The sequence below is a fragment of the Cephus cinctus genome, unplaced genomic scaffold, assembly GCF_000341935.2.
Source record: "Cephus cinctus unplaced genomic scaffold, Ccin1 Ccin1_scaffold0318, whole genome shotgun sequence".
Classification (NCBI taxonomy): Eukaryota; Metazoa; Arthropoda; class Insecta; order Hymenoptera; family Cephidae; genus Cephus; species Cephus cinctus.
The window spans coordinates 529,668-542,715 of NW_014333019.1; the positions used below are offsets into that span (position 1 = coordinate 529,668).

A 13,048-nucleotide genomic window follows, 5' to 3' on the forward strand; every position below is an offset into this window, starting at 1 on the left:
GTGTCATAAAAAACATTTTCTGATATACCATACGTAATATAACTTATCTAGTACAAGTAGATAAGTGACTTGGCACGTGCTATATCGGTTATAAAAGCAGACGTCGCGACGCCGTCCAATCAGCGTCGGTCGAGCGTGAAAGACCTCCCTCCTTCACGAAATTAGACACCCACTTCGTGCCGGGCTTATTTTCTCTGTTTTAACATGACTACCCTCCAGTGATGGACTTGACGTCCTCAACCACAGCAAAACTTGGCTTCTTGTGTGATTCCGAAATTTTGCCAATTTCCCATTCAGAAAAGATGACGGTATGTATATGTTAAAAAAAATTATTTTTTGCCCACAATAAATAAGGGATTATTTATAAAATTGCTAGAGAAAAATTTAAGGTGAAACGTTTTTCTTCCCCTTAATACCGTTTGAGGGTAACTTGTCGAACTTTTTGGTAGTTTTAAACGACAGGAATAAAAGAAATATTCTGGCTCGTGTCGACGCGACCTATGAACCCTGGTGCGTCTGGCTTCCTCGAAGTCTGTCGAGTAATGGGTAATTCGGTAATTCCAAGTAATCCTTTAGCTCCCCGCAAGCGAAGACGTTCAAAGCCTCATCCTCAAGGAGAGTGGCAAGTTGCAAACACGCGGAATTATAGAGCATTCGACCCTACGGGGTATTTGTGCATATAGTCACCACATAATGAGGACTGCGCGGCGCGCCAAGCCGTCCCTTTGAAATTCGAATAGGCCCGCTACTCCGCCCTAAGATACTCTATTACACTAGTCACTTAAAAGAACAGCGCCAACCCTTAGAACCACGAGTTGTTACTTCGACATTCTCTAGAACAACTGATCAGTTTTCCTCAGCACCCCGTTTGTATATTGAAATAAGAGAGAGGTACCATTTGACATATAGGTACTAGTTACTAAATATCAGATTAAAATTTATCCATAAATTGATTGGAAATTTATTAATTGTGTAAGACAAAAAAAAATAATTTTTTCAAAAACTAAAAAATTCTTACCAAATTCAAACGATAGCAATTCCAATGAAAAACCCTAACATATGATCCTCCATATGCTCGTTACACCAGCCGTTATTTGCACGGCCTCAATAATAAAAAATCAGACGCGTCCGACGCGAATTAGACAAGATTATATTTAATATGGATAATATGCATATACAGATAACCCCGCGTATACCTGCATCCAGAATGGACCAGTAAAAGAATAAAAAAAGAAAAGAGCATTGATTTACGATCTTCGACGATATATTCGACGTCGTCGTAACCGTCACTCGTGGTTCCGGATGGAGAAATTACTCAAGGATGTGGTTCCCCATGAAGTTGGCTTCGGAAGGGAATATTTTTTTTCTTACCTCTGACACGTTCACGGAAAGTCAACTAAGAAAATTTTCGTGTAACGATGCACCCGTATACAATGTTCTCTTGTTCGTGGATCGTGAATTTACAACCAAGACGAAGACTCGTCCTAGGAGGAACGTTTATTCTTGCCGCGGTGCACGCGAGTGCAGATGCGCTCCGCTCGATTAGCAGCTGCGCCATGATAAAGTAGCGCTAATAAATTAGTCCGCTACTGAAACTTCGTAAAAGTCGAGAAAGTCAAACGGGAAGTTCGCCATGGGTAATTTGCTTAAGAACTTAACAGGCCTATAAGAAAGAGTCACCCCCGTTTAATTGAATCGAACGAGATAAATTATAAATATCCTCCAAAAAAATCGCATAACCTCAAACAAGATCAATCTTAAAAACGAACATTGTAAATCAACTTAAACTAGAAAATAAAAAATAAATTGACTAGGTACACATATACCTATACTCCCTTTATTATAAAACGATTATTAATCGATTTCAAACCGCGATTTCCCTTATCTTCATAGAACAAAGAGTCACCCTATAGTAAAAGAAAATAATGTCAAAAGTATAAGAGAAAAGGAAGAAAAAGCATAAATCTTTCTACGGCATCCCGCCTCGATTTGCACCTAGCCCAGCAGATGCGCTCAGCTACCAAGGAGTAAAACGTGAACGTACAGAGGGAAAGAGAGAAAAAAAGAAAAAAAATTAGGAAGAACTCCGGGTAGGTAACATAAGAAGAAAGTACATGAGGGTACGAGAGGAGAAAGGGATGTTCTATATAATATCTTAAGGCAGAAGAGCAAGATGGCACACAGAGAAGAGTGCGCGAGCTACTAGCAAGCTTAGCTAGCAGGGGCGTTCCGCCATGCAAACTTGGAATACAGCTAATGTGTCTCTGCGCCGTCGTTTCGTCTCTTCTCATACCCGCCGCCCGACGACCGTCTTCCCGCTTCCTTCGACTGCGGCTCCGCAGAAGAAAAAGAAATAGATTAAAACCATCGCGCCATCGGGCATCGGTGGCACAGCGCATAAAGCATGTGCTCCGTGAATGCCGTTCCTCGAGGAGGATACATGAGAGGCGCCGACGCGAACTGGGGTCGCAAGGCTATTTGTACCCTGAACAGAGAGGACAACTCAAGACGTTCTTAATTACGCGGCCCGCCCTATCCTTCCTCTCTTACCCTTGTGTGACTTTGCCACACGCACCTACGCATATGTCCATCCGAAGTTACCGAGGGAATCCTATAGGTACATAAAGATGCCTGACTGTAAGACAGAGAGAGACGCCATCTTGTGTCACGAAAAATATTGTCAGGGATTTTTTTATATGTGGGCACTTCGACGGCATGTAGATTTATAGGTTATAAACGATAAATTTGTATTTCCTGATTAATCAAATCATTTCTTTTCCTTACTTGGTCCTGCTCGCGGGGGAAATAGAAATATGGATGAATCGGACAAACGGCCATTTTGATCTTCGTTTGTGGTTTCTGCTATTATGTAAATTAAAGGCGCTGCACTTTACTTGCCGTGTCTCATTTCCGTGGAAGCAGACGAAAATAATTTGTATTATATATTTACACGAGGAATCCCGTGTAGCAGATATTATGAGAGAACACAAGAGAGGCGTATCGAGGCGAAGCGACGCGCGATATCAGTTGCAGGGGTCGCCGCCACTACAAGCTCCCTACTCTCGTGCGATAACCTCTTGATAACCCTGTTCCCTATGCAATATGTTATACACGTTAAATTTTTAACTTTTAACGTTTTTATTTATCTTCAATCTTCTAGGTAAGCAATTCTGACTTCGAGGACACTTTATCCATCTGTCTGTAAGTAATGAGACGCTGCAATAACGTCACTGCCTGTACAACAGAAAACATTCAGATACGTTTTAGACACATTCATGAAACTTAACGTGTACATTGATACGTTTCGGCAATGTTTCTGAAACGTATATCAATGTTTTCTGCTGTATGGGTGGCTATCCAAGCAGCGATAAGTTCACCAGCGGACGAATTAATATTAGAGACGTTTATCGATGACTTTCGTCCCTTCATAGCCTTCGTCCTCGTTTGAATATATCTTCAATGATAGTGAAGATAAGCACGCGATAAACTCACTATATACTTGGAGTATCTGCCTTTAATGTTTTCTATAGTCGGGCCGTGATTTCAGCTCTACTTTGAAGGGCCATCCCTTTACGAACCAATATCTAAATAAGTCCTCTCAAAGTGGAACCGATGTCGTGGCCCGAATATAGCTTGCTCGTGTGCAAATTAGAGTTTTTTGTGATTCGCGAATTTCAATGACGCGTAACGAGATTGTTTACATTTTGTGGTATCAATGAAAATAACTCAAGGATATTTGGGATATGGTTATCTTGTCCGTCATATGTACAATAAGGTTAGGTTATCATTGTTCTCAGTTGCGGAAACTGGTGACAATGGAGTCTATGGGAATTGACGTGCATTTTAGTTATGATTAATGGTTAATGAATGAAATTGTGTCTTAGATCTCTGGTTAAACGTGTGATAAAAAGAGATAGAGATTTATTAAATTCAATGCTAAAAAGACATAGAGAGAAATCATGCGTTTCTATAGGATTTTTAATTCCCAGTTTATACATCTGTAACTCATTGTTTCTTGTGCTAGCACAGTACAATCTCCTTGTTCTCAGTCGATGGAAAAGTAGTTATTTTTGTACATACCCAATTTCTTACGCTTATCCGTTATGCGGTTGCTCTCCATTTTATAAAGGAAAACACTGAGTTTTGTTTAGTTTGCAAACTGTTGGTTGATTTAATTAAAGATCCGTTGCATGGCGCCACGTTATTGGCCGTGTGTAGGCGTGTTACGGTTTTATTGCAACTCGTTCCTAGTCGCTACGCCCTTTTTTCTTCAGTTCCCCTACTCTACAGGTTCAGGCTTTCACGTATCAAATTCAACCCGCGTATTTTCATTTGTGTGAGGTGGCACTTAATATTTATTTTTTTACCAAAAGTGATATGCAGATGTATCTAATCAAAAGAAAAATCACTGTTGAGACATTATAATTAGGAATGTTGGTTTAATTTAATAAATTTAATGATTCTTTGAATTTAATACCTTACAATAAGTCTGTTTGATCTTTCTGAATTATGCAAGTCGAATGACAAATAGCAAATGAAAAATCCTTTTATTAAAATTATGGTCCAAGTTGTAATTTTTGCACCAAGATAAACCATACGGAAATTGCGATACCATTTAATTTTATCAAATTTTCACGAGGTTGTATTATTTTCGTAGTGGTATAAAGATTGGGATATTTTATAATTAATATTATGGAAACATTTTTTTACTATTCGTGACTGCCAGGATCTGTTTCAACAGCTAATTCTCAAGCTTTGCTTTAGTGTTAATGGTGCTGCCATCTCTGCACTAAGTTGGTACTGCAAATAGATTGAAGTTACCATGTGATACCGAGTAGATTGTGTTATGGATAACAGAATCTAATATGATGCTGTATCTGAAGTGATGAGATTTATCTTATAAGTTTACGGTAGCATATTCGTTAACATTTATTTTTTCTTACGTCCAAATAAATACATTACCATGATATTCTTATGAGTATTATATGTACATTCAAGACAAAAACTGCAAAATGTAAATTTATTTTGAAGATCGTGAGAGCCGAGGGTTTTCTATTGGAATGAAATTATTTGGCAGTATTACTCTAAGGAATTGAGCATAAGTAATTGTTTGAGTACTTTGGTCTGACTGGTCTCCCTAATTTCCCCAGCTAGAAACATCTCATCGACTACAGTATACACCTGAAAGAAATGTTTAAAATATTGTGAAACACTATCAATGTATTCCTTCTTATTATATTGATATAGACAAAACAAACCTTGTAAAAGTTGAAGACCAAGTCCAGTTCGCAAACATTGTGGAAGTACTCGTTTAATACTTCAACAAAATTGTGAATTGCTTCTAAATAACAAAGATTATTGTCATTCACATCAACACAAATACAAAAATATAGTCCAGCATACCGCCTGTAGACAATTTTGAAATTACGAAACTGCAATAAAAAATAGTTAGCAACACATTATCAAATGATTATTTAATACTATTTAATATTTCTCCGTTACACAAACCTCAACAAAATTGGTGTGCTTGGCATCTCTAACTGTTACCACAGCATGCACCTCTTCTATTAATTTCTGTTTCTCGTCATCATCAAAGTTCATATACCACTTTGCAAGACGAGTCTTTCCTGCTCTGTTTTGAATTAAGATGAATCGTATCTATAAATAAATATTATCAGTATCATTATACGTGTACTTCATTCTGCTTGCGCTTAGTTATTACTTGACAAAATGACAATTACAATGCCGAATGACAGTTGGCAAAAATGAAAGAAAAAGTTTTGCAATTTTATCACGAATAAGTGTGGATATTTTGTGTCTCTCAAGAAAGTAACAATAAATGGTCACCTATTACACTTGTCAAATACTTGCCATTCTGTGCAAATCTCAGCAGTCACAATAAACACGAAAATCTTTTCTTATAGAGTTAATATCTTGTGAACATCCGCCCTCTTGATCTACGATAACTTTTACGCATGCGCCCACAGTCATATATGTATATGAATGGCTTAAGTGTTGTTCATAATATTAGAAAGCGATTGATTATATTCAAATATGCATACATATACGAAATTCAATAGCTAAACAATTTGTATTATAAATATATAAAGTGATAAAATTTAAGTGTTTTTTCTTTTATCTGTTTATTTCTTAGACAGCATGAAAATTTTAGTCAATTTATATTGGAAAATAAAGCGCTAAAATCTGTATATCACAAAAATATTTGAATTTAATTAAAAGTATGAAATTAGTTTACGATGAGCGATTCAAATAAAATTTTAGAGGATTTAGAGTATTTTTATGTGAGAGATGAAGTCGTAAGAACAGCCTTTAAATGCGGGCAAACGCCTTCGAACGCAACCGTGTAGTTGTGTCATGAACTGTGTAGACGGTGTAGACTGAGCTTTATGTTTTCACTATGGCTGATGCTGATTATAATATTCCACAAAGTAAAGAATCAAATGAAATATTAAATACCTATCGTACCATATCCAACAAATTAAAAAAGTACGTTAACAATTAATATTGACTACTCTTTCGATCTGAATAATCAAGACTCGTATAAAGTCTAATATATTGTATTATATATTTTAGACGATTTTTACGAAAGCCCAATGTTACCGAAGCCAGTGAACAATTTGGTAATATATGGAGTTTTATATTTTTGATTTTTTTAATGTATAACATTGTAATGGTAAATATTATAATCGTTCTTTTGAAACCATTTAAATTATTCATGTTTCTTTTAAACATTATCACTGTTGTTATGAAATATAATTGCAGTTCTAAATGAAATAATTTATGATTTTGTAATTCTAATATCACTCTTTAGCTGCACTGGGGACGCAATGTGAGCAAAAGGAATTGTGGCCTTATGCAGGATTCTGCTGGCTAGCAGCAGCACGATGTCAAGCAACACTGGGTAATAATATTGCTGAAACAAATTTTTTAACAAAAGCAGGAAGACAATTCCTCATAGCTGAAAAGAAAGATGAGGATATTGGATGTTCATCGATTGGTCGAGAAAACTTCCAAGTAGGTATTAAGTGATATCAATGTTGACCAAATTTTTTAATATAAGATCATTAAAGTAAATCACCATTCTGCATATACATTCTAGGCTGCAGTAAGTTGTTTTGGTCATTCTGCCGCACGTAACAGCCAATTAGGATTTGGCATTATGTCTGTCAGTTTGGCTATGGAATTAGCAGCAGCTTCAGGTCCAAGTACAGCAGGGGTGCAACATTTAAAAAAAGCTATTAGTATGCATCCTTTTCCTAAAGTTATTGACACATTAGTTTCATACTTCATTAAACAAGGTAAATATATATTGAACACTGTTCCCAAGTACTGCAAATATATATAATTTTCATTCTTGTTTACTTTCTTAGATGATTATGTAGCTGCTTTACAAGCTCTTAATGCATTTGTTGAGGTGATCGATAACAATATTGGTATTGCAAATGTTTCTACAGGCAATTATGTTGTTGTTTTACACAGGTATCTATAACATAATAAGATGATATAATACATTAAATGGTTTTTATATGTAGCAAATTTGTCTTTAGATGTGAAGTAACCAGGGTACTGTTGCTACTGATACTTCAGCCTACACCTCAAAGAATTCCACCTTCTTTAGCACAAGTTTTAGAAAAATACGCTTGGATTGAGGATGGTATAAGTGCTGGTATGTCACATGACTATAAAGATATAAATGTTCTTTCCTATACATCTATACATATGTTACATTTTAATATGTTTGTTCTGTTTATAGGTCCAGGGATGTGCGAAGATGAAGTTTTGCTATTACAATCTTTAGTATTGGCATGTCAATCAAATGATTGCCAAGCGCTTTTGGAATTAGAGGGTGACCTCTGGATATATTTGGATACCCAACAAAAGGAATTGTTACGAAAGCTCATACAAATTATGACAACCAGATGAACTATATAATAAGATTAATCATTTTATGGTTTATCCTTTTTATTAAATGTTTAACACTGTTACTCGTACAATATACAAAGAAGCTATGGGTTCTATAAATGATATAAAATTATCGCGTGTTGTGCAGAAGTACGTTGTGAACGAATGAATAATATTAAATCATAAAATATAAAGTATAAAATAAGCATATTATTTCATTTTCTCATAGATTTTCTCCTCAAAGGACTAAGTATTTATTTGTACCTGAGCTGATAAAAAATACTTCATAACAATAAAAAATTAATATTATTAATCATACATTAGACTAAATATAAATTGTGTTTAATGCACACAACAAAGATACGTTGTTTAGTAAGAATAAAGTGCGGCTACCAGAGTGATTCGTAGGAATTGTATAAAAGAGTAGGGACGGCAGAAGATTCCAAGAACGGGACGGAGATGCTAGTAAGTAAATGAGAAAAGTGGGGAGCGCAACTGAAAGGAAGGTTCGACCAACGGAATTCCACTGAATTCCACTTGTTGGTCAGTCAGGTACTAGTTAGCGACGTGGTGATATGTGTTAAGGATACAGACAGGGTTTAGCAGCAACGGGTTATTGAGAACCAAGTGAGCAAGATAACTTTCAGCTTCTAAGAACAGTGTACTCAAATAAAACAGACTAACGATATTCTGTTTAAACTATCGAAGCTTGGTGTGCTCCATAATTATTATAAGAAGTTAATCGTCAGATTGATCAACCAAGTAAGTACAAAAAATTATTAAACATATAAAGCCGAAAGAGTAGGAGTCACCGGTCTTTTTCCGACGACTTTGACGATTTCTGATTTAAACCATAATGGAGTTCATTACCCCTGCAGAATTTATTGTGAACCTTATTTTAATTCACTGTGTTTTAATATTCATTTTGCAAAATCATTGGCATAGTAGAATTATTTCTAAACGTATAAAATATATTTGAAGCCGCTTAGTAATAATAATGTTATATGATTATGGCAACTGGATTCAGTTATTTCATAGAATTTCGTGCTAATACGCTTAACGGAAAAAACACGGTTGCGAATATACCGTTAGGCGCGACCGCACGTATCGCCAAGCAGTCATGAAACTCATGAAGTGTCGAACGTGTTGAAAGTATGTATGATAAAACGTTCAAAACTTGGGCCTTAAACTAACATTCAAATGGTTGATGTAAAGACTCAGAATGAGCATCATTAATGATTGGTCAATCTCAGCGAGACCTTCGTTCTCTTATTTTTTACAAAATTCATAGATGCCATCATTTTTCTCGGTATTGATAAGTATTCGATGGGAATCACCGTAAAATCAAATATATATTCATGTAACTTGCTGACCTTGACATGTTTGTCTATGTAGAACAAGTTTAGTGTTAAGGTCCATTCATATTACGTGTGGTAAGAGTGTACATGAAGTTATACAAATCCCGTATTACGTAGTGAAAGTAATTTGATATTAAGTCTTAATCCCATAAACCGCAAAAGTATTAGTACATTGGACAAAATTAAATTTGTAGAAATATACATATTTTTGCAACAAACAAAGCACTAAACATAGTATTTATCTTTACTGGACAGTAAAATTTACAAGTGATATACATATGATGTAAGAAATCACGCGTACAGAAACATAACACTGAAAACTCTACAAACTCAGAAACTTACAGTCACGAAAGTATTCTTACAGCGGTGATCTTCGTGAATAGACGCAAAAGCGAAACGAAAATGCGTCGAACTTACACAGAACATACGTTTGCTTAACGTGTACGATGTACTAACCCGCATCGCAGCGTCAGTTGCTATCGTATTGTTAAGCGTGATGGATCGCAGGAAAGGGAAAGAAACTACGATCAGTGAAAGAAAACAAATCCTTGATCTGTTTAGACAAAATAAGTCATATGGGGAAATATCGAAAATTGTTGGTCGAAGTTGATCGACTGTACAGTCGGTTATACACATTTTAAAAGAGGGAATATGTTAGAAAATAAGCGTAGAAGCGCTCGTCAAAAAAAATTAACGGAACGTGAACAACGATTCGTGATGCAGTTAGTGCAAAAAACTCCTCTAATAAGTGTTTCTGCAACAGTTTCGGAATTAAAACAAACCTTGAAGAAAAAAGTTCATCCACATACTATTCGCAGAACACTTTAACAAATTGGATACAATCAAGCAAGACGAAAACCGTATGTATGTATAATCGGTCCACGAGTTCATCTTTTTTAATAAATCGAGAACAATGGATTCTCTAGTAAGCTTTATGTAGCTCTCCGTATAATTTAGATCCTGTACATATATACGTATTTCCAATAGAACAATGATTCCAAATATGACTTACCTATCACAGCAATTTATTATATTTAATGTTTGTTTTTGAAACTCTTTCACAGATATCAAACATCAATCCAAATAGAAAATTTCTATATAGTAACAGCAAAAAAGACGTGACGTCATATGTGATCTACATTACACGAATACTTTTGCGGCTATAGATTCTGAGTTTATGCATTTTCAGTCTTGCATGCGTCGTTACCATTTGACAAATTCGCTGTTCTATAAAGATAATACTGTGTTTGGTGCAAAAATGTAATTCTTTAAATTCTATTTTATCGAGTCTACGAACATGTTTGCAGTTTAGGTGTAATTTTGCGTATATGAAGTCCGCAACAAAATGATATTAAAACGTAACTTAATAAAACGTAACGTAACTTAAATTCAAATGTTAAACAAAAATTCTTATTCTCTTGCAACTTTTTAAATATTAGTAGAAGTATTGACTAATAATCTAACATTTCAGTATTGCAATGCCTGAAGAATGGAAAACCATTTTTGTCACGGGCGGTGCTGGATATATTGGAAGTCACTGTGTAGTCGAACTTCTCGAAAGCGGATACGAAGTTGTGGCTATTGATAATTTTACTAACAGCGTTACCGGAAAGAATGGAGAATCCGCAGCTCTCAAGAGAGTGGAGCAGATTACAGGGAAAAAAGTTACATTTTATAATTGCGATTTAATCGATCGGGAAAAACTTGAAGAAATTTTTAACAAGGTATCGAACATTCGTTTTTCGAATGACAATATTATATATGATTCTATACTAGTTTAAATCTATTTTTATTATATACATATACAATACTTTTGAATGCTTGTATTATAATAATTATTTTGATTTACATGATATAGGAAATAATATCTAACGTTCTAGCACAAGATACATTGCGTAATACACTTTGCGGCGATAAAGGCAGTAGGAGAATCTATGCAAATACCACTTCACTACTATCGGAACAACATTATTGGTGCTATTAATTTACTTGAGGTAAATATCAAACAGCAATATTCTAAAAATTTTGTCAATGACCGAAATACTTTTAAAAATTTTGTTCCTTCAATTTTTAGGTGATGAAGGCCGCTGGATGCTTCCAATTGGTCTTTAGTAGCTCCTGCACTGTTTACGGAGAACCAGCTCATCTCCCGATTAAGGAAAATCATCCTACCGGAAATATAACAAACGTCTACGGACGAACGAAATATTTCATTGAAGAAATGCTCAAAGATATATCAAGAGCTGAGGAGGTAAAATAATTTATTAGTACTTCGCAAAAGATTAAAAATTAGCTGACATTACAGGTAATCAGGATATCAAGATTTATGGGGGTCAAGTATATAATAATAAAAACTAATCAACGTTTTTCATTATTAATATTTCTATATATCCTTGAATAATTGATGGCCGCTAAACAAAAGGCGATCGCTCAGGTGAAGCGAAGTAATAAAAGTCGCTTTCAAATAATTCTAAATACTCAGAGCATTTGCATTGTACAGGTCAGCAGTGCACCTGTTAAATATGATAATGCTTCAGAGTGAAAACGTCTATAATTAACTATAGTCCTCTTATATAGACTTTTAGGATAAGTGTAAAATTATTTTATATCCTTGGTATAACATAATCATAATCTTTTTTTCACAGAAATGGAATATTATCGTACTGAGATATTTCAATCCAGTTGGTGCACATATCAGTGGTTTAATTGGAGAAGATCCCACTAAACCATTTACCAATTTAATGCCGTATATCGCGCAAGTAGCTGTAGGTCATAAATCTGAATTAACGATTTTCGGTGGTGATTATCCTACAAAGGATGGTACAGGTGCGTTGAATTTTGTAATGATCTGATATCCATTAATTAATAATTATTTTAATACTCTGTACATGTATATAAATAGATCAAGAGCATCGGTATGTTTTTATCTGCAGGAATTCGAGATTATATTCATGTAATGGATCTTGCATCTGGTCATGTGTCAGCTTTAGATGCTTTAAGGAAGCAACATGTCAGGCTAAAGATTTATAACTTGGGAACTGGAAAAGGAGTTTCCGTTCTGGAGTTAATTAAAACCTTTGAAAAAGTAACTGGTACAAAGGTACCCTATGTCATACAAGATAGACGAGATGGTGATATTGTCTCTATGTACGCCGATACAAGTTTAGCCCGAAAAGAATTGGGATGGCAATCTAAATACGATGTCAACCAAATGTGTAAGTTATTAAATGAAGTTGTTTGTATATGATTGAAGATAAATTTATAAGTCAGTTTATATATTATGTATGCCATAAGATGAGCTCTGAAAGTGGTAAAAATTTTGATTACAGGTAAAGACTTTTGGAGGTGGCAGTCTACTAATCCTCATGGATATCGCAGTTCGTTACAAAATGGTACGACAAAGAAATGATACGTAAATAATGTAGGTGGTTCACTTGTTGAATTTTTCCTTAAACAGTACTGCAGATTTTAATAGTTTAGTGATAAGAAATGTCAATAGATTCATATCTTTTTTTTTCATTATGAAACTGAGATAAACAATTTAAAACAAACGATAAACTCGATTTATCATTTATGTAAGAATTTTGAATAGTATACAGTTTGTGAAGTAATGAAATTGTAGTAACAATATGTAGCAATTTAATAATGAATGTAAAATCAAAATTGTACCAGTGGCAGAGGAAACGTAGCCATTATTTGACTTTTGTACGGGAAATATAATCATTGGAGAACTCACAGAAATTATTTTTTTTTATAATATTTAATCT

At 34.9% G+C, this 13,048-nt stretch overlaps 3 protein-coding genes across 5 annotated transcripts; 2 read left to right on the forward strand and 1 right to left on the reverse strand.

The window, feature by feature from the left end:
* Positions 1–4,904: 4,904 nt before the first annotated feature.
* LOC107266485 (AP-2 complex subunit sigma) lies at positions 4,905–6,016 on the reverse strand. Its single transcript, XM_015737003.2, has 4 exons — positions 5,872–6,016; positions 5,509–5,658; positions 5,259–5,432; positions 4,905–5,181 (listed from the first exon to the last, which is right to left on the reverse strand). Exons 1-4 carry the CDS (start codon positions 5,872–5,874, stop codon positions 5,080–5,082), a joined length of 429 nt encoding a protein of 142 aa, XP_015592489.1. The 5' UTR covers positions 5,875–6,016; the 3' UTR covers positions 4,905–5,079.
* A 264-nt stretch (positions 6,017–6,280) lies between these two features.
* Positions 6,281–8,237, forward strand: LOC107266483 (factor VIII intron 22 protein). Its single transcript, XM_015737001.2, has 7 exons — positions 6,281–6,507; positions 6,595–6,641; positions 6,833–7,035; positions 7,121–7,319; positions 7,392–7,500; positions 7,569–7,687; positions 7,775–8,237. The coding sequence occupies exons 1-7, from the start codon at positions 6,419–6,421 to the stop codon at positions 7,942–7,944; spliced, it is 936 nt and encodes a 311-aa protein (XP_015592487.1). The 5' UTR covers positions 6,281–6,418; the 3' UTR covers positions 7,945–8,237.
* A 223-nt stretch (positions 8,238–8,460) lies between these two features.
* Positions 8,461–13,021, forward strand: LOC107266481 (UDP-glucose 4-epimerase). Of its 3 annotated transcripts, none has more exons than XM_015736997.2 (7): positions 8,461–8,685; positions 10,753–11,005; positions 11,162–11,275; positions 11,356–11,532; positions 11,927–12,107; positions 12,215–12,496; positions 12,611–13,018. In XM_015736997.2, exons 2-7 carry the CDS (start codon positions 10,760–10,762, stop codon positions 12,688–12,690), a joined length of 1,080 nt encoding a protein of 359 aa, XP_015592483.1. In that variant the 5' UTR covers positions 8,461–8,685; positions 10,753–10,759; the 3' UTR covers positions 12,691–13,018. The 3 variants fall into 3 exon arrangements, with proteins under 3 accessions (XP_015592483.1, XP_015592484.1, XP_015592485.1); XM_015736998.2 differs by lacking the exon at positions 8,461–8,685 and adding an exon at positions 9,743–10,145 and having other exon boundaries at positions 12,611–13,021; XM_015736999.2 differs by lacking the exon at positions 8,461–8,685 and having other exon boundaries at positions 10,878–11,005; positions 11,140–11,275; positions 12,611–13,021.
* The last annotated feature ends 27 nt before the right edge of the window (positions 13,022–13,048 follow it).